Source organism: Lactuca sativa, chromosome 5, assembly GCF_002870075.4.
Source record: "Lactuca sativa cultivar Salinas chromosome 5, Lsat_Salinas_v11, whole genome shotgun sequence".
NCBI lineage: Eukaryota > Viridiplantae > Streptophyta > Magnoliopsida > Asterales > Asteraceae > Lactuca > Lactuca sativa.
In genome coordinates this window covers 51,742,046-51,763,564 of record NC_056627.2, presented here as the reverse complement: position 1 = coordinate 51,763,564, position 21,519 = coordinate 51,742,046, and the positions used below count along the sequence as shown (strand labels likewise).

General features: G+C 32.5%; 3 protein-coding genes across 4 annotated transcripts; 2 read left to right on the top strand and 1 right to left on the bottom strand.

The window, feature by feature from the left end:
• The first annotated feature begins 674 nt into the window (after positions 1 to 674).
• LOC111884877 (transcription termination factor MTERF15, mitochondrial) lies at positions 675 to 2,275 on the top strand. Its single transcript, XM_023881173.3, has one exon. It carries the CDS (start codon positions 809 to 811, stop codon positions 2,102 to 2,104), a length of 1,296 nt encoding a protein of 431 aa, XP_023736941.1. The 5' UTR covers positions 675 to 808; the 3' UTR covers positions 2,105 to 2,275.
• Positions 2,276 to 5,609: 3,334 nt separating this feature from the next.
• On the bottom strand, positions 5,610 to 6,304 carry LOC111884879 (protein SPIRAL1-like 1). Its single transcript, XM_023881175.3, has 2 exons — positions 6,024 to 6,304; positions 5,610 to 5,882 (listed from the first exon to the last, which is right to left on the bottom strand). Exons 1-2 carry the CDS (start codon positions 6,297 to 6,299, stop codon positions 5,802 to 5,804), a joined length of 357 nt encoding a protein of 118 aa, XP_023736943.1. The 5' UTR covers positions 6,300 to 6,304; the 3' UTR covers positions 5,610 to 5,801.
• Positions 6,305 to 7,040: 736 nt separating this feature from the next.
• LOC111884875 (uncharacterized) lies at positions 7,041 to 11,072 on the top strand. 2 transcript variants are annotated; one of them, XM_023881169.3, is made up of 5 exons: positions 7,041 to 7,362; positions 7,990 to 8,821; positions 8,913 to 9,540; positions 9,605 to 10,700; positions 10,783 to 11,072. In XM_023881169.3, the coding sequence occupies exons 2-5, from the start codon at positions 8,080 to 8,082 to the stop codon at positions 10,810 to 10,812; spliced, it is 2,496 nt and encodes an 831-aa protein (XP_023736937.1). In that variant the 5' UTR covers positions 7,041 to 7,362; positions 7,990 to 8,079; the 3' UTR covers positions 10,813 to 11,072. The 2 variants fall into 2 exon arrangements, with proteins under 2 accessions (XP_023736937.1, XP_023736939.1); XM_023881171.3 differs by having other exon boundaries at positions 7,722 to 8,821.
• The last annotated feature ends 10,447 nt before the right edge of the window (positions 11,073 to 21,519 follow it).

The following is a 21,519-nucleotide window of genomic DNA, read 5'->3' as shown; positions in this document are numbered from 1 at the left end:
GTGGTTTCCGGTGAGATAGGGTAGAGAGGACGTTAGGGATGGTGTTTAATTTATGGGTTTAAGCACCCCTTGCATCGATTTGGGCACTTGGTTTAGATCTGGGCAAGAAGGGGATATGCTAATGGTGGTTTTTTAGCTTTGGGAGTGATTTCTGACGAGACAGGGGGAGAGAGAGGATAGTAAGGATAGGGTGGATGGCGGCTTATAGTGGTTATGAACGATGGTGTGGTAGTCACTGGTGAACTTTTATCGGGTTAATGAATGAGAGATGGGGGTAAGGATGAGGGAAATGAAGGTGGTTGGCGGAAGATGGTGGTGGTTGGCGGCTGATGGCGGTGGGGAACGATGATCACAGAGAAATGGGGTGGGTGTTTTTTGTTGAGAGGAGGGAAAGAGAAATGGGGTGGGTGGGCCCTTTTTTATGTTTTTGTTTTAAGTTAAAAAAATATTAAGTAAATTAGTTTATGTATTTCAATAATTAAAGATAATGAAGAATATAAATTATAAGGGCATAATTGTTTTTTTAAGTGTATAGGGACCACAAACAATAAAAAAAAAATCCAAGCACCACTTTTTTAGATCAAGATCACATAATTTTACCCATTTTTTTTCAATTTTGTCCTTCAAAAATAATTTTTAAGATAGGCAAAATAAAATGTAAACCTTTTAGGTTTATGTGCAATTGTGCAGGGACCAGGTTCAACCTCTTAGAAATTTAAAAGTTATATGTACAATGTAATTGGTGGGAGAAACAACAAAGATCTCCCTTGCTTCAACTTATGCGAGCATGAAGTGATATGCTGTAGCAATGGCGTTTAAAATCCTTACCAGAACCCTCGTTCTGCCAAAATCCATCAAACAAATCCCAAATTTTTCTACATCAATCTGCAGCAACACGACTCCTCTTTCAAATCTTTTCGAAAGGTACGGTTTCCCACCTTCTAATCTTCATACGTTTTTCGCAAAGAACCGATTTTTGCTCGATTCCAACGTTCCCAATGTCGAAATGTCCTTGAAAATCATATCATCCTTCTCTTCTTCCAAGAATTTTGTTGTCTCCATGGTAAATAACTGTCCTAGGGTTTTAGAACTCGATTTTCTCAAGAAATGGGAAATGGGTATTTCCAAATTAGGGTTTTCAGACAACAGTAGTCTGACAATGAACATCCTTGAAGTTTCCAGGAAATTCGATTTATACCCAGATGATGTTTTACAATGTATGGAGTGTTTGCGGGGTTTTCGGTTTACCCCTGCTACCATAACTAAGATTTTAGAGGAACTTCCAATGATAATCACCATGAACGAAGAAAATATTTGGGGTAAAATCGAATTCTTATTAGGAATTGGAATCCACAGGAGTAAAATAGACACCATAATCCAAACTTATCCAGGTATTTTAGGATTTGGGGTGGAGAACAAGTTGAAGCCTTTAATCTCTGAGTTTACTGAAATGGGGTTTAAACCTAATGACATTAGAGAAGAAATAACGAGAAACCCCAAAATCCTTCAATCAGAAGTGGGAGAGCTTTCGAAATGTCTGAGAATGTTAAACAGTTTAAAATGTAGAGTCCCAATTAAAGAAAAGATTTTTAGCGACGGTGTATTTAGGGCGTCATATAAAGTTAAGTTAAGAATCGATTGCTTACACAAACACGGGTTGATATATAAAGATGCATTTAGCATATTATGGAGAGAGCCAAGGGTAATGTTATACGAATTAGATGAGATTAATAAAAAGATTGAGTTTTTGATAAATACGATGAAGTTTGATGTTGTTTGTTTGGTTGAGGTTCCGGAGTATTTGGGGGTAAATTTTGAGAAACAGATTATGCCTCGTTATAAAGTGCTTGAGCATTTGAGATTGAGAGGTGGAATTGGTGATGAAGTAGGATTGAGGAGTTTGGTTAAGTTTAGTAGGTTAAGATTTTATAATCTTTATGTGAAGCCTTATCCAGAATGTGAGATGATTTATGGGAGGTTTGTGGATGTTAAGGTTAGGAAGGGATGTCCAGAAGGAATGTGGAAGCTTTTTAAACCACGGAAGTATCCGGAATCAGAAGAAGATTTAAAGAACATGAAGTCGTTTATGGAACAACTGCGATAATAGAGAAAATCATTTGATTTTGCTGATGCATTATAATCTTGTAAATTCAATCACACAAAGGTATTGATTGATTTGTATAATTGTGTTTGTTACATGAGATGAAAAAGGATTCCGATTGGAAAAGCTTTATATGGCTTTTTTTGTGATGAGTATGAGGAGGGTATTTTTGTCTTTTGCCGATTGTGAGAATCTTTGTCTGCTAATTGTTGAGAATGTCATGTTAAAAATGTTGAAGCTATAAAAACTCAATTTTGCCCAAATAAAAGAGGTTATAATAAATTATTTGAAGTAATTATTGATGGAAAAATGTAGATGAATGCTCAATTTTTGGTAATCTGTGAACTTTCAAGTTTTGAATATATTCCAAGTTTTGTATCACATGAAATATTATATAGAATTGCAAATAATATTTCCTGTAGAAAAGAAAAACATTTTGATGAGATTCTAAATAGAAAGAGAACAATCTACTCTAATAAATGAAAATGACTTTGCCACATGTCTTTCTCTCATAAGATTAGCCACATGTCATTTTATATAATTTAAAATATATTTATTTTCCATTTGTCATTACTTTAATTTTCATTTTCAATATATCATTGATTTACTTTCCATAAATTAAACCTACCATGACTATCAAATTTTAAATTTCAAATTCAATTCCAAATAAATTTATAATTTAAACCTTTATGTTTAATATTTTGTTATAATTAACTCGTTTAGTAGTCACTAAACTCATAATTTTAATTAATTTATCCTTTGCATATTTTTTTCTCATAATTTTTACTTATTTCAATTTCAAATTCAAATAAAATTTCTATTTAATCGTTCGTACTTAACATTTTGTTTTAATCAACTCGTATATTATACGGGTCTCACAACTAGTGTTCTATAAAACATAAAAACATTCTGATTTTTTTGGGATGGGTCAAAATCAATTTCTTTGTTTGATGTCGAATAAAAAAATTGTGTTTGAATCTCGAATCCGACATTAACAATTGTTGAAGAAATCAATATTTATGGAAATTATTTATTCACGAATTTTGCAATGAGAAACTAAATATTCTTATATTTTTTCTTTCTATTTATTTTTCTATTCGTGTGAAATGGTAAGTATTTTGATAATGAAGGTCATAAAAGTAAGGATGTTATAGTAATCGTGTGATATATTTTTATTGTATAAGGTACTAGAAACAACATTTAGAAATACAATAGAAGCGACTTTAATCACATAGAAATTTATGGTGGTTTTAGAAATATACTTAGGATATAGACAACAATTTTCACTCCAAAGGGTGGAGACGGTCGTTGTATATCGTGCAAGGACAAGAGAACATATGATAAATAATCGTGAAGATAGTGTAATGTTAAATTTGAATGAGGTTTTTCTCCTTATAAGGACACGAGCATTGATTAGAGAGTGTGGATGCATAAGATCAAAGTCGTGGAGTAGTAGGTGTTAGTTGTCGTTACATTGTTTGTGCATTTTGACTAGTTTTAATTATTTTTACTTTCAATTTGTTTTGTTGATACTTTTTTTCCTAGTTATTACTTGTATCTACCTTTTCTATTTGTGTGTTGGTTCTATATGTACCTTCTCACAATACTCCTTCAGTTCGTTACATTGTTTCTGTATTTTGCCTAGTTTTAATTATTTTTATTTTCAATTTGTTTTGTTGATACTTTTCTTCCTAGTTATTACTTGTATCTACATTTTCTATTTGTATGTTGGTTCTATATGTACCTTCTCACAATACTCCTTTTGATTTTCGATCAATTTTTCGTTTTATTGCTTTTTGCCTTACAAACACAACACAAAACGAATCGTAGCAACTAAAATCAAAATTATTAATGTAAGTAATTGCCACCAGTAAGCAAAATAAATTGAGGAATGATTACATAAGAGATAATGACTTGAAAGGGTAACAAACTTTCAAATAATTCACATTTAGTCACTGAATTTTTTTTGTTGTGCTTGATTTACCCATGAATTATTTGAAATGTTTACATTTTACCCTAATGACCAGTTATAACTGATAATAAGGATAAAACGTGAACAATTCAAATAATTCAGGGGGTAATCAAACACGAAAAAAATTAGTGATTAAATGTAAACAAAATTGAAAATTCGTTACCCTCTCAAGTCATTATCTCTAAAAATCAGTTTTGAAGAACACGTAGACATGCCATCTAAAGTGACTTTTGGATTTTTTTTTCTTTTTTGCATTATAATGGACCTTTGTATTCTTTTAAACGACAAATATAATCTTAAAACTATTCCTTAAATCTATATATGTTCACAACGGGGCTTCAACCCTCGACCTCAATAAGGGAGGTTAACACCTGATACCACTTTGTTAAAAGCCTTTTGGTAATATGGACCTTTGTATTAATATGGACTTTTAAGTTATAAAGACGTATATAATGGAGCTTTGTTTTGTTACATATGTGTTTGGTATATCGGTGAACATTTGGACGTACAGACCGGACCAAACTAGATCTGGTAAACCTCAATAGGTCCAGTCTACGGTCCATAAATTTCTGCAAAACCGATCATGTCTAAATGACCGAACCTAGACCTGGTAAGCCTCAACAAAGCCTCAACAGGTCTGGTCTAAGATCCACTAATTTCTACAAAACCAGTTTGATCCAAGAGATCTAGTTCTATCCATGTGCTTACTCTAAGTCCAAGAACCAAACATGGACCTAGACCTAAACCAGGTAAGCCTCAACAGGTCCGGTCTAAGGTCCACTTTTCGGCAAAACCGTTCGAATCCAAGAGTCAGTTCGGTTCAAACGCTCACCTACGTCCAAGAAGCAGGAAGTGGACCTGACAAGCCTTGATAAGCCTCAACAGCTCGGTCCAATGTCCACCAATTTCTGCATAACTAATCCGAAGAGTCGGTCCCGTCTGGTCCAAATGTTCACCTCTAGTTTAGTATAGTATATGATATTAACATATATGGCATTATCTTTCATCTTGCTCTAGACATTAATAAGCAAATGAAGAGCCTAACATTTCACACACCTTACTAGTACACAACTAGTTTAAGTGGTAGTGCAAGATGATACTCTGAATCTCATTTAGCATGTACAAACCCAATTACCCAAAATGTATGATACTAAAATCACCAACAACATAAACATTTTCTATTTAAATTTATATTTTTTATCCAATGCCATTTCAATTCTCACATATCTCACGGACCATTAGATAAAAATGCAAAACACAATATTAAGATTTGATAAAGTAAATAAATCAGACACTGTAAAAATATGAGTATTTAACCCAATAAACCATATACCTCAATTTTCCAGACAAATGAAATCTGAAATAGGTTACAATTGTGTATTAGGACAAAACTACATTACCTATAATGAACCAAAATTAAAATATGTTGCTATTATGCATGAAAAGTATGTTAGATTAAAACTGGAATTGACCTAAATGGATACACATTTAACTCAAATGGAATATAAGGATTCCATGGTGAATACAAAAGAATAATGAAAAAGAAAATGTGACTATTATTGAATAGATATGTTCATTGCCATTTTTGAAACATTATGAAAAACCGATAGCCATATATTACAATTCTTAAAAAGTCGAAATCTGCCACGTTTTTTTTAAACCACACCCAAAATCCAAACAGATAGCAAACAAATACTTGATTCTCATATTTTACAACAACAAAAAATATCACTTCTTACCATCACCAAACAGATATCCCAAAGAAGACCCTCCACCTGGAGCAGCATGAACCTTGGTCGAAGGGCGATCCTGTAAATTCACAAATTACAATAAATCAACAACATGTTACATTCTAAAACCTTGCTATCTAAAATCTTGAGATTTTTATGATAGTGTTTATAAAGATGAGATGTGTGGCACAAAGTAAAGTTTTCATAAGATAACAGATACCGTGATGAAGTTGCCAGTATTCTGTCCATCAGCTCGGATGTAGTTGTTAAGCTTGCTACTTTGGATGCCAGCTGGAATCTGTTTTGTAATATCTGGTGGTGTTATTGGGGCGGCAGTTTTAGGAGGCGGAGGTGGCTCAGTGGCGGCAACATGGACCTGGGTTGGAGGAGACTCAGTGTTGCCTGTGGACACTGCAGTGGGCTTTGGCTCACCTCCACTTCCAAAAAGGTAGTCCAATGAACTCTGCCCCCCACCACTGCTCACACCACGACCCATGATATCTGCTTTCAAGTTTTGTAAGATCACAATTCAGAAATCAACAACCACAATGTGCTTATCATATAGTTCCAATTTCAGACCAGAATTAAGCTCTTAATAGGGATATGCTTATACACACTAATCATGTCACAAATTCGATGGTTGCTAAGCATATAACTTTGGCAATCATCTGTATCATAGATAGTTTCTTCAAATAAATCAGGCTATCGTTGAAATTACTGAATCGATGCAAAAAATATAGAGGATCTATTCGCGAATAAACACAATCGAAAAGCAATTCCTATTACTAACACATATCAGCATCATAAACCTGCGAAAACGAGATTATTGACATATGCATGACGAATTTGACTACAATATTTGTAACGCGATCATTTTTGTTCCGATTCTAAGGGTATAAATGGAGACAAACATGAATCACGCACTACAAATGCCAGATCTGACATCCACGCATGAATCGCAGCTCGAAAATTAGGCAGAATATTAGCATGTAAGAAAAAATGCTGAGCAACGAGTCGATACAAATATACAAATACAGATGGCAGATTTCTCGGCAGTTCTTTAGTTAACTAACAAAATATCGATCGCCACCAAAAAAAAAAAAAAAAAAACAAGCAGCAAAATCGGAACTGAAAAGTAGATGGATAGAGAGACAATGGCACGTACCTGGAGTATAACCTAATAAATGTAACGAATTTCATTTCTATTTTTGATTTTATCTTATAGGAACAATTTTTGAGTCGTTAAGGGATTACGAAGGGACATCATTGAAAAATAACAAGTGTTGTAGCTGCGTAAACATAACGATGCAAAAATCAAAAACCCTCTTTACCATCACTGCCATCCCTCCCTCCCTCCGCTCGCGTCACTCGTTTCTCGAGCGCCTTTTCCCGATCCTTTAAATCCGTTGTATCTGCCTTCCTGATATCACCATAACAACAAGATTCATTGATTCCGGAAGGATTTATTAGGGATTCCACCTCAAGTTTCTTGATGTGCGAATTAATTCCACAGATTTATGAATTGAATCGTTTATCAAGTGTCGTAGAGGATTAATAAGGTAATCCAAATTTCAAATTCGCTAAATCAAACATTCCTGCATCAGGTCCATAAGGTTTCTAAAATTGGTTATGCAAATCTTATTCAAAAATCTTTTCCTACGATATAAAGGAAGGGCGGTGGTGTTGCTGTTTCATGCGTATCGTTCACGAGCTATGCTGGTCATCCATGATTTGTTATATAAGCATAAATGTGTAATTGATAGTTAATTTCTCGGATAATGGAGTAGTGCTTGAGATTTATGCATTGCTCCGCAGTCTGCTTGCATTATCCTTGAATCATCCAGACGTTTATACAGTGTACCTTTCATGATTTGCTTAATCCTCTCTTTTAATTTCTTCGAAATTCAAACTTTCACAGTCTAGAACACAAGAACGGAGCATGGTAGAGATGTTAGGGTTTGCATCGCCCACTAGCTTTTGTTTCCCATGCTATCACACCTGCGAATTTACTCCGACAGATGTAGTTTTGTCTTCAGATCCCAAAATAATCTCATCTGATTCCACTTGTGCTATATTTTGTTAAGTTACCATTAAGTTATATGTTAAATGCTTCTGGTTTATTAATGCTTCGGTAACAAGGAAAAATGTTGTGGCTTGATCATACCGATTTCATTTATGGTTGATAGGGTTATAACGGAGACATTGCTGATGATTTCGTTGCTGCATATTGTGGAAGCTAGGGTCTGTGAGTTTTAATAAGATTAAAGCCAATTGCCATGTATAATCAGGGGAATTATCAGCAATTTGGGCAGAGGTTGCCAGCTGTTCCTCCACCTCCTCCTCCTCTACTCCAACAAAGCTCTTCAGCTTACTTGATTCCACAACACTCTTACTCAAGAATACAACCACCACCACAACCACATCCACAAGGACATAATTTTTATAGACTCCCACCTCCTCCCTTACTACCTCCTCCACCTTCTTTAAGTTACTTCACACATGCTCCTTTTGGATCATTGGGTCACCTACCACCACCACCACCTCCACCATCTTCTCCTCCTCCAGGACCTCCACCACATCCACCTTCTCCTCCTCACGAATCTCTCTCCACAGATGCTGAACTCAGTCCAAGTTCTAGAAAGCCTTCTGTTGCTGACATGAATGATGATAATTTAAACTCCACAGCTGTGGATGATTCTGATACGGGTGTGAAAGATACATCTGACCTTAATATTACATCTGATATCCCTCCACCTAAGCCTAGAGATGAGAATACAACTCGAATGATTGAAGTTTTATGCCATTATATTGCAAAGAATGGTAATGAATTTGAAGACATGACCTGTCAAAAGGAGATTGATAATCCGGATTTCAAGTTCCTGTTTGGAGGACCACCAGGAAGTGAAGCTGCAATTTCACATGCATATTATAAATGGATGAAAAAGAAATGCAGTTCAAGTAAATTGCTTGATGGGGATATATCTCATTCCCCTGCTGTTTCTGACATGGATATGGAAGGTTAGTTTCAATGTTTCATTACAAAATTACAAAGTTTTTTTATCCTGCAAACACTTCATTATGAATTACAAATTTTCTGTTTTGCTCTTAGATGACATCACACAGCCAGAGGAGCATAAACCTGATTTTATATCCAATGAAGTGGAAGAACATGCATGCAATTCACAACAAATATCACACAAAGATGCAACAGATGGACATATATTCATCTCTGAATCTTCGGGTGTGAACCAATCAGGTGAACTCATTGAAGGCACAAACCCAATCAGACTTATACAAGGCTACGCTTCTGATGATAGCTCTGAAAATGATGATGGACTACATTTTGAAAACGTCAGTCCTGTAACACTCTCACCACATAGTAAAGAAGACACTACTACAGTCTTACATGCTTCACAAACAGATATAGAATCTAAAAATTCTTCAGACCCCAAATCAGGGCTATTATCTGCACCTCTTGTGGAAGCTTCTTTGAATACATCATCTAAAATTCCAGAACCTTCCTCAACAACAGAAGATTTGGAGAAACAAGATGATAGTAATGCTAAATTAAAAGTGGATGAGTTTGGGAGACTAGTCAAAACAGGTGGTGTCAGTGACAACTCTGATGACTACAACAGGAGGCGTGGTAAAAGAGGTAGAAGTAGGAGTCAATCCCCTAATGTAAGGAGGAGGCGGAGCCCACGTAGGAGGAGAGAGAAACGTAGTCGGTCTCGCAGGTATTATTGTAATTAATGCTGTTTTTTTGGGTATAAAAGTTACCAATGTATGTGTTTTTTGCAGCTGGTCCCCCAAGAAAAGAAGCAGGAGCAGGTCACCGTACAGGCAACGGGAACGGGAACGGGAAGAAACCGGTACTGACTGGACCAGACGGAACAAAAGTCAACGTGGGGCCCGGTGTCGCAACTTTCATGAATCTGAAAAAAATGACGAATTTAGACGTCATAAAAACAAACACCAAGAGGTATCGGATAGAAGTAGTGACAAGGTCAAAGAAGAGTTTGTTGACCCTTCAGGTCAATGCGAAGAAGTCAAATCCATTGACCAACCACCTGAACAACCTGTAACCGAATCAGTTACGCCACCTGTCCCAGTTTCTTCAAATTATCCTCTGTTGCCCTTTCCACCTCCTTCCACCTGGAACAATCTTCCACTTCCACCACCACCACCCCGCCCCCAAATCAGCGGCCCATTGTTACAGTATCATCAGATTCAGACTCAGCCGCCACTTCAACTCAACTACCTTTTTCAACCGTTTTTCAGACCCTATGTGACCGAAATACCCTTGGAACAACCTTACGTTGGACAATCTAGAATCTTAACCACCCACTACAACCCTTACGCATCCACCTTTGACCACCCTTTGACCACCAATATCAGTCAAGACACAGGGACATCTTACAACCAATACGATCCGCTCTTCGACAGCATCGAGCCATCTTCAAATCTGGAAGAAGGAAACAGTAACATGAAGCAGAAAGAGGCTGCTGCTGACGTGGAAAACGATGAGTTTGGTGAGACGGGGGATGCTGAGGTGGGAGCGGTGGAAAACGATAGTCCGAGCTCTCCGATCGACTTGCCAGATGTCGCGACGGGAGAGGTCGAGATCGATCAAGTGAAGAATCCCGGGAAAATCAAGAAAAACAAGGATTCGAGATCGATGAAGCTTTTTAAGGTTTCTCTTGCGGAGTTTGTGAAGGAGGTTTTGAAGCCGTCTTGGAGACAGGGTAATATGAGTAAAGAGGCGTTTAAGACAATTGTTAAGAAGACGGTTAATAAAGTGTCTGGAGCTATGAAGAAACATCAAATACCAAAGTCCCAACCCAAAATAAATCAATATATTGATTCCTCTCAAAGAAAGCTCACAAAGCTTGTAATGGTAAATATATTATTTTTTATTTATTTTACGTTGATAATGTTTAAGCAAATTTTCTTATGTTTTTTTTTTTTTTTTTTTGCAGGGCTATGTTGATAAGTATGTGAAGGTATAGTAACTTTGTATGGATATGAATCTGAGCACTTGTTGTGTAGCAAACTATGGGAATCTTGCTATTTACGTCCAAATAAGCTTCACGGATCAGTGGAGTTTAAGGATTCTTCAGGACATGTATGTAATATGTTATCTTTTTTTGAATTTGGGTAGTTGCTTGTGTTGTTTGATAAATGCCATTTTTTTTTGTCTAACACGATTGTAAAGAATAGCCAATGTGATGCTTTGTTACGTATGACATGTGCTTCCAAGTATTCGTCAGTTCTGGCATGCCTACAGGAATTTTGAGAGCTTTTAACATTTATAATTTTCATTTACTACGCCTCACATTTTACATTCAGTGAATGGTTCTTTCCATCCACAAATCTGAGGTGTAGGATCAAATGGATCATCAATCTGTGTTTTTTGATGATTCTCCTCCAAGGCCAATGGTATGGTGTATATGGTGGACCGCGAGGACAAATGTTGATTTCTTATTAAAAAAATTGAGTGGTTGAGATTTAATCTAAAATGTTAGAAAAATACTAAAATTCGTGGAGGCATTTATGAAAATATATTACATATATTCGAAATTTCAGCTAAAGGGCCAAATGCAGAAGGCCAAAATAGTCAAGCTGAAAATATGTTCCAACCTTCAGGCGCGTTAGAGCACAGATGCAAGCACACTCCCTCACCCTTCCGGACACGTGTCACTTTGTGGTTAAAAGTTTATATATATATATATATATATATATATATATATATATATATATATATATATATATATATATATAGTGAGAACTCAAAATTTTTAATCAATTATTTTAAATAAATTATTTATTAAGCGATATTTTTTTAGTTATATAAAATCATAATCGTTAATTTAAATAAATACATGAAATTATATCACTTTATAATTTGTATTAATTTTATTCTAATGTTATTAATTTAATGTAATTAGAGTGGAAAATTTAAATTTTGAAATTTGAAATAAAGAATTAATAGGTTGACAAGTGACATGCATTAATAATGATGCCTAATAGAGTGACACATGTCAAAAAAAGAATAAAATATGCATTAATTAGGAGGTCTAATAGAATGACACATGTTACAAGGAGATTAAAACTATTCTTTTATTATAATAGGAAGATTGTTTATTTACAATAACTTTTTTTTTCTTCGAAAAAACAAATCTGAAAAACCCAAAATTTTTAGAACTTAATTCTCTACAAAAAGAACCTAGTCATGAAATTTTGAAATATATATATATATATATATATATATATATATATAACTTTTTATAAAAACTCAAAATATTTTTTTTTCCAAAAATCATGAAAATTTAAAGATACTTTTACTCATTATAATACTGAATTTGTAAACATAGTTTTTGAAAAATAAGTTTTTGAAGTGTTTATATTTAAATTTTAATAAATATTGTTTTTTTTAAATATAACAAAATTTTTTATATACTAATTCGAAAACGCAAATTTTATAGTTCTTCATATTACTATTTTAGTGAGTTTGTAAAATTTTTCAGAAATATTATTGATCCAAAATCATTTGACTAAAAAAAGATATGATCCAAAAAAATATGATTCAAAATTTTATGATCACAATACGAACGTTTTATTTAAATGATTATATATATATATATATATATATATATATATATATATATATCATTTCAAAAGTATATTATATATCAACTATTATGAGCTTTTAAAAAATAAAATTTTAAAAATAAGGTTGTTTAGATACCAAACGTCATTTTAAAAGATTACAAATTTCTTAAAAAAAAATTTATGATCCAAAATGAGATAATTAAAAAAATTTATGGTTCAATATGTTTATGATTATTATTTTATTATAATCTAAAAATATTTTAATTCAAATATTTTATGATCTTTGATTATACCTTTTATGATTCAAAATATTAAATGACCCAAAATTTATTATGAACAAAAACTAATTAATTGAATATATTATTGATCCAAAATTATTTGATTAAAAAATGATATGACCCAAAATAATATGATTCAAAATAATTAGATCCAAAACTTTATGATCCAAAAATAGTGTGACTTGAAAATATTATGGTGATTAATATTTTTATGATTCAAAACTTTTATAATTGTTATATATACAAACTTGAACCGATATTTAGTTCAAAAACATAAAAAAAAACTAAAAACAAAATAAAAAAACACTAGTAATTTCAAACATGTAGTAAAACCATTAACAAAATAAAAAAAAATACAAAACACAATAAATTTTAAAGATTTACTAAAAACATTAATAAAAAGTAAAAGAAGAAAACAAAAACATGTGTTGATAACTTGATATATGTGATAATTTGTAAAAAGTGTTTTTATAAAAGTAATAAAAATAAATCTCACTTCCTTTTATTTTAATTTTTTTAGGCCATATTTTTTATCAAAAAAACTCGAATATACCGTTGTTCATAATTTTCGTCATATTTCCCTAGAGATCAGTATTGATATATAGTAAAATGAACTTTTATTTAAAAAAAAACTCAGTATATTTTCTTTGTTTTTTGAAAAGTTAAGGTCTATTTTTTATCGAAAAAAATTAATAAATATATCAAAATTCATATTTTTGGTACTCTGTATACATAGATTCATATTGATGTTTAAAAAAAATTCGGAATTTCAGTTCAAATTTGCAATGTTAATCTGTTCAGATTCACACTGTGAATAATACTAAGTCAGATTCGCATTGTAAATTCTAAAAATTAATTATATACAGTTCAGATTCTCAATGTGTATAAATTCATTTGTTGATTTTACAAAACTAATTAACGACTAATCAAAACGTTAAAATATTATAAAACTATACAAAAATATATTTCAATTCATATGTAAATTTCACTTAATTTTTGAATAATCAAAGAGTTGAAATACTAAGTCAGATTCACATTGTAAATGTTAAAATTAAAATATTAAAAGTTTGAATCTGAACTGATTGAGTTTAATTAGGTTTTTTTTTGATAAAAATAAATTTCAATATTGAAAAAAAGCAACAAAACGAAGTGAATTTTTTTCGAAAAAAAGTTTGTTTTTATATATCAACAAGGATCTCTATGGAAAGAGGACGAAAAATCGTGAATAATGGTATATTCGGTTTTTTTTTTTCCGATAAAAAACATAGCTTAAAAAAATTTAAAAAAGATGTGATTTTTTGGTAAAGAGGTGGTTTTTATGATGTAACGTGGTGTATGTGCGTCTAATATACAAATATACATCCATTCTCTTGACTGTTGATTATTATGATTTACGAACGATTGGTTCCTTGTTAATATGTTTTGTACTTTATATTTAGCTTATTTTTATCATCATCATATTATAAAAGGTTGGATACGATGTCAAGGTTTTAAGATTCTTAAGACCAACTCCAACATTACCACTAAAAATTAAACTATTTTTGTATAAAACTAAAACCAAAAATTATTTTAGCTCCAACCATATACTAAAAAATTATACTAAAACATATTTTAATATTATAAAATATAAAAAATAATTATAACAACTAAAAAGCAATTAAAATAACCATTTTAAAGGAAAAAAAATGATTTGGTGTTATGAATAATGGCCTCTATATATAGTGACCATATTTATTCCAACAAAAATAAATGCCACTTTTAATGGTTGATTGAAGCATTTTTGACCTCTATAACATAAAAATAAAAGTTAATTGGAGATGCTCTAAACCCTTATAGCCTACACTATAAAAGTATAAATCAATTTTCACAAACCATTGTAAGGGTTCTTTAGACTAGATTCTCTTTACTCTTATTCCATATTGCATTTTCCTATAAATTGATTTTTTTTAGGACTTATTAAAGCTCTGATTATTATTATTTTGAGAAAGTTATAAAAATGGTTCCTGTGTTATAGTCCAACTTCAAAAAAATAGGCAAACTCGATCACCATGATATGCCATTTCATTTCCATAAAATGACATTTTTTTACTTTTTTCTTTCATTTTCATTTTTTATAATCTTTTTCTAAACTATAGTGACCATTATGTAAAGAACACATTTATACCTAATAAACCATCCTTTAGATCTGTCGTACAGTTTCAGTTTCTGGACGTTTGGTACACCTTTGATTCTCGATTTCGTGAGTGTTTCTCAAATTAGCTTATTAGCTTACTAGGCGAATACCCGCGCTTTGCGTAGAATACAACAATATATTTGAAATTTTTGCAAATATATGTTTTTTAAATATATCAATGACATTGTTATTAGCTTTTATATAATAAACCTTATAATAAGTTGGTATAAACATTGTTTGTTTTGAATTATATGATAATGTAGATATCTTTTAAAATTGTATAATCCTAAGTGTCTTAATGACATCTAACTGGAGTTCACTTATGAATAAAATTAAATATAATATATGATTTAATGATATTTATAGTTGTTATGATTAATTAATTTTAAAAAGTTTATTTGCTTAAGATTTTAATTTCTATCATTGTAATTATTTAAAACATCAAACATTGTTTTAGCTTTTAAAGACAACAATATAATTTTACTTTTAACTATTGTTTTTGTAAGTTATTTAAAATAACGTATTTCGAAACTCTTAATTATTTTAATTTGGTTTCAGAAATTAAATGTTTTTAAAATTTATTTGGTGAATATTATTAGTTTCTATGATTATAGTTATTTAAAACAAAAAACATTGTTTTTATTTTTAAAGAAAATATTATAGTTTTTTATATAATATTACTTTTAACTATTCTTATTGTAAGTTATTTTTAAGCTATTTATTTGAAAATTGTTAATGATTATAAAAACAATTTAATGTTTTTTTATTATTTATTTATTTTGTTAATTTAGGATTACAATTTTGGTTTGACACTATAATTTATAATCTTTAACTATTTATAAAATAGTCTCTCGATTTTTTTCAAGTTTAACTGAAATTTTGATTTAAGTTAATTGTTTAATATTATATTGAAATTAATAATTTAACTATTTTGCATCAACTCATAAATTATACAAATGTTTTGACTTTAAAATGATAATTGCTCACATACGACATCATATTTAAACTAATAAGTTAAGTACAATATGTTAAAAATTTAAAGTCATAATTTTATAAATAGAAATATAATATGAAATTTTAATATTGTAGTTTAGTCAATCGTTTGAATGACCTCTACCCGAGAGTTACACATGAATAAAATTAAATATAATATATGGTTTAATGTTATTTATACTTGTTGTGAAACAACCCAAAAATACGACCCAAAAATTTCAATTTTTATTATAACAAAAACCATGAAACTGAGTATCGCATAATAAAACCATACGTTGCATGTTTCGAAAACCATAATAAAATACTGTGAGAAGAACTGTATCACAACTGTATCCAACATATCAAGAAACTGAATCAACTCCCAGGACAAAAACTGAAGCTGTGGTGTATGTGATGCCATCATCCCGAGCTCTTCCCTTTGCTTGCGGAAGTACCTGAAACCAAAACTGAAACTGTAAGCACGAAGCTTAGTGAGCTCCCCCAAACTACCACATACCATACAATACATATAAAGCACATACTGGGCCTTGCCCACTGACTGGGACCCCGTCCCCTGCATCGGACCGAAGTCCGAAAACTGATTGGGACCCCATCCCCTGCATCGGACCGAAGTCCGAAACTGACTGGGACCCCGTCCCCTACATCGGACTGAAGTCCGAAACTGACTGGGACCCCGTCCCCTGCATCGGACCGAAGTCCGGACTAACTGAACACAGCATAGCATAACATATCAACTAGCATAAACACATAAATTCTGTCTGAGCCACGGAGGCGTCAAACATACTAACTACTGCATTGGACCGAAGTCCAGAAACTACTGCTGACTGAATGGGCCGACGTTGTGGCCTTAGACCCGTTCCTACTGGAAGGAAACTCATCTCGTGAACTGGCTACTGTGTGTATGGCTCTGGAAGCTAACTGCTGCAGCTCCGGTATCTCCCCGGCTACAAATCCATAAACACACTCAATCAGATGCTAATCACTGCATTGGGTAAATGACTCTTTTACCCCTGGTCAAAGTCAACTCTCCCGGTCAAAGTCAACCTACAGTTGACCTGACTCGCCGAGTTGGGCCGCCAACTCGCCGAGTCCCTAGTCTCACTTCTCAACCCTACTCGTGGCTACTCGTCGAGCATGAAATCGAATCGACGGGTACCCTCTTGATTCAAAAGCTCAGGCAATCTGCATCCGACTCGTCGAGTCATATGAACAACTCGACGAGTTGTTCTTCGATCTAAGAAGATTGTCTTGGACTCGCCGAGTTGTATGAACAACTCGTCGAGTCCCTCCATTACTGAGTCTAACCTCCGACTCACTGAGTCCATCCTACAGCTCACTGGCCTCCACTCGGAATCACTCAAAGGGTAAAGATCGGGGACTCGCGGCCTGACTCGCCGAGTCCGAAGAACGACTCGCCGAGTCACATGCATGCAGATCCTAAAAACTCGATTCTGATCAAAACCACCGCATACAATTTATAGATCTGAGTTTCTAAGGCTGATTTACCACGTAAAGTTTCCAACTTTACGTGTACATACGCATGAAAAGGGATATAAAGGCTAAAAAGGCACTTAGAAGAGTAGATCTAGGGCTATCATGCAAAATGGCTCTATAAAGGTGATAGATCTACGACTTTGGAACTGAAGCATGGCTAGATCCGAAGGCTAATCAATCTAATGTGATCTCTCTACTAAGAACAAGCTAAGAAATGGCTAAAAGAGGCTAAATATTCTTGTGAAAGAGAAATAAATCATAGAAACAGAAGGGAATCGGCTGATACCTCAATAAACTCTGAAATGGGTGCAAGACCTTGGATCTTCTTCTTCTCCTTTGGATCTAGCCTCCTTCTTCTCTTCAAAACTTCAAGATTCACACAAGAAATGCTCAATTACTCAAGGGAATGATTAGGGTTTGCTAAATGATGCTCTGAGGGTGAAGGGAACGAGTTTGGGGCTCATAAGGTGGTTTAAATAGGGTGCAAACCCGGGGATTTAGGGTTTCTACCTGGCAGGCAGACTCGCCGAGTCTCGAATATGGACTCGCCGACTAACACGTGCTCGAATCTCGTCCCTACTCGACGAGTCGGGCCATAGACTCGCCGAGTCCCTCTCGAAAACTTCTAAATAAAAGCCACGGAGGCAACATACCAGGAATGGGGCGTTACATGTTGTTATTATTAATTAATTTCTTAAAATTTATTTGCTTAATGTTTTTATTTCTATCATTATAATTTTTTAAAAATCAAACATTGTTTTTTTTTATTTTAAAGGTAAAAATATAATCATTTATATAGAATTATTTTTAACTATTGTTATTGTAAGTTATTTTAAACTACTTATTTGAAAATTTTTAACTATTATAAAAATATCTTTAGGAAATATTTTAGTTAAATTGAGATTACAATTTAGTTTTTGCATTTATCACTATAATTAATCACTTTTAACTATTTACAAAATATTCTTTGGTTTTTTAAGTGGAACTGAAATTTATATTTAAGTTGATATTGTAATGTTATATTTAAATTAACAATTTAAGTATTTTGTCCTAACTATTCAGAAGTTTTAGCTTTAAACTGATAATGGTTTACATACAACAACATTTTAAATCTAATAAATTATGTATAATATATTAAAAGTTAAAGACATAACTTTATAAGTAGAAGTAAAGATATTATTTTAAAATTGAAATTTAGTTTATTTATGATTACACATTAGGTTTGATATTTATTAACCAACTTATAATCATTATTAGAAAGACATTATAATTTATCACTTTTAACTATTTACAAAATATTTTTTTTGGGTTGTTTAAGTTAAGCTAAAATTTATATTTAAGTCGACTATGTAATGTTATATTTAAATTAATAATTTATGTATTTTATACAAATTGTTCCAAAATTGTATCTTTAAAATGATAATGGTTTACATCCAATACTATATTAAAACTAATAAATTAAGTATAATATGTTAGTTAAAAAAACATAACTTTATAAGTAGAAGTAAAGATATTATTTTAATATTGAAATTTGGTTTACACTTTAGGTTTGATATTTATGTAACCTTATTAACCAACTTATAATTATTATTAGAAAGAAATTGAAAAGTCATGGGAGTTCAAAATGAATGTGGTGAAAGGAAAAATGCATGAGAGTTTCAAAAGAATGTGGTGAAAGGAATAATGCTTCCTTTATAATATATTATGATTATGATTATGATATGATATGATTATGATTATGATATGATGATATGAAGATATGATATGATGATGTGTTGAACTTATAGAGTGTGTGATTTTCTTGGAATGAGATTATGTGTGATTAATTATTTTGAATGTGAAAGGGTGTGGGGGTTTCAAATGCATGAGGTGTTGACAAATTTTTATGGGGGTTTCAAATGCATGAGATTCAAGAAAAAAATGCTAGCTTTATAAGTATGTATGATTGGCTTTTGAAAAAACTAATAAGCTAAAAAAAATGTTTGGGTTGTTCAAAAGCGTTTTTCAACCAACTTTTTGGATAGGTAAAATAAAGGAGTTTCAAAAAGCTACAAAATCCTATTTTTTTTAATGGCTTTTTATCTTTTTAGCTTTTCCTACCACTTTTTATCTCTAAAAAGTTAAGTCAAACACGTTTTAAAACAAACTTACTGAATTTTTAGCTTTTCCCATCACAAAAGCTAAACTAAACACTTTTTAAAAACTTCTTTTTCAAAAAGCCATAAGCCAATAAGCATTTTTACCAAAAACGCTTTTGAGATAAAAAACACTCCCAAACATACCCTTTAGCAACGATCATCGTGGAAGTGGGCGTTAACGAGGAAGGGGGGTGATTGGGATGGGAGAAATGTGTCATCGGAGAAGGGAGTGGTTGAGGTTGGCGATGACACCAACGATGGATCTAAAGTGGCGGTGTCTTGAAGCTTCACTGCAATTAATAACGATAGTTAGAAATTAAACAAGCAGCGCCATGATGCACGCTAAAAAGTGCGCTGAAGTGTAGAGCGTAGTGCTTTGAATCAAAATTGTCAAGGTTTTGAATCAATTTCCCTTACCAAAATATGATTTTGGTCTTGATCTTGATCATATATAATGTTTGAGATTGTACCAGTTTCAACTTGATGTATGATTTTGGTTTTGATCTTGAGGTTATCAATGTATAATTTCAAATATATTTCAGTTTTTAGGGAATGATGTTGATGTTTTTAGTGTTTGTTGTCGTAGTTGAAAGCGAACGTTGGAGGTAAACTAGAGTGCCAGTGGTGGTTTCCGATGTGCCGAAGGTGATGGTGGTTGCCGGATATTTGAACTCGAGATGGTGGGGTAGATGTGAGTGAGTGGGATCATTTTTGTAACTATAGGGCATCTTAATAAAAGACAAATATATGAATAAAAAAGATGAGGGCAAAAAGGTAATTTAGTGTATTTAACGGGCTCTGTAGTTAGAGTTAACGGCTTAAGGATGATCCGTGTAACATTGAAATAACACAAGGACCAAGTTTGTCGATTTTGTTGAAGTTGGACTATACGTGCCTATTATACCATACCACATTGACTATTATTGTAATTTTCTTTATTATTTTTTCTTACCTAACAAACATACTTCTATAAATTGATTTTCTTCTAAAGCTTTTCAAGGTTATAATTGATTTCAAGCTTCAATAAGTTGATTTTCTTTATTATTTTTTCTTACCTAACAAACTTACTTCTATAAATTGATTTTCAAGGTATGATCTTCCTCTTTTAGATCATGACATAAGGTTCTACGTACGGGTGACAAATCGTGCTATCGTTTCGTGTTTCTGTCTGACACGACATGACACGACAAAGTTTTATGTAACACGAACATGACACGACACAATGTCGTGTTTTTTTTAACTAACACAAAAACGAACGAATTAAAAAACGAAAAACACGACACAACACGGAAAATATAACATATACTAAAAACTAGTTTATTTAATGAATACTTTATCAAATATAACACTACAAACACGAAAAACACGATAAAGAACCACCAAATCGTGTCAATTTCGTGTCAAATTTTGAACATGAACATGACACGACACGACATCGTGTTTTTTACAGTTAACACGAACACGAATTCAAATTTCAGTTTTGTCCCAATTTCGTTTCGTGTCGTGTCATAAATTGCCACCCCTAGTTCTACTTCTACGTATGGTAAGCAAGGATGATAGCTCTATTGCCTCAAGTTGATTACGATGATGGACTATAAATGCTTTTAGAAGGATTGACTGTTCTGGAGGCTAGAGGATATGAAATAATCCACGCTCCATGAGATTTAATTGGGGATTGAACTCTTTTAGAGTTTATTGTTTTTTAGTTGCCACATGTATTATGGATCTTGCTTTTGATGATCCATAAGTTTTGGAAGGTACAACATACTTTTTGAGGCTTTTGATTGTGGGGGTGTTATGATCCTGATATTTTGTCTCTTGTTTGTTGAAGAAGATCAATGTAAAAATCATTCATCGTGTTCTCGTAAGGCATTTCAAGCATTTAAAACTTCAAGGTTGCATATATGATATCGGAAGGTACTTAGGTCGCTAGGTAATTTTTGGTCTAAAGACATTCATGACATTCGGCTTGAAGTTTTTACCTTTTTAAAGTCTCAACTCTAATTCTGATAGAGCCTTATTTAAGCA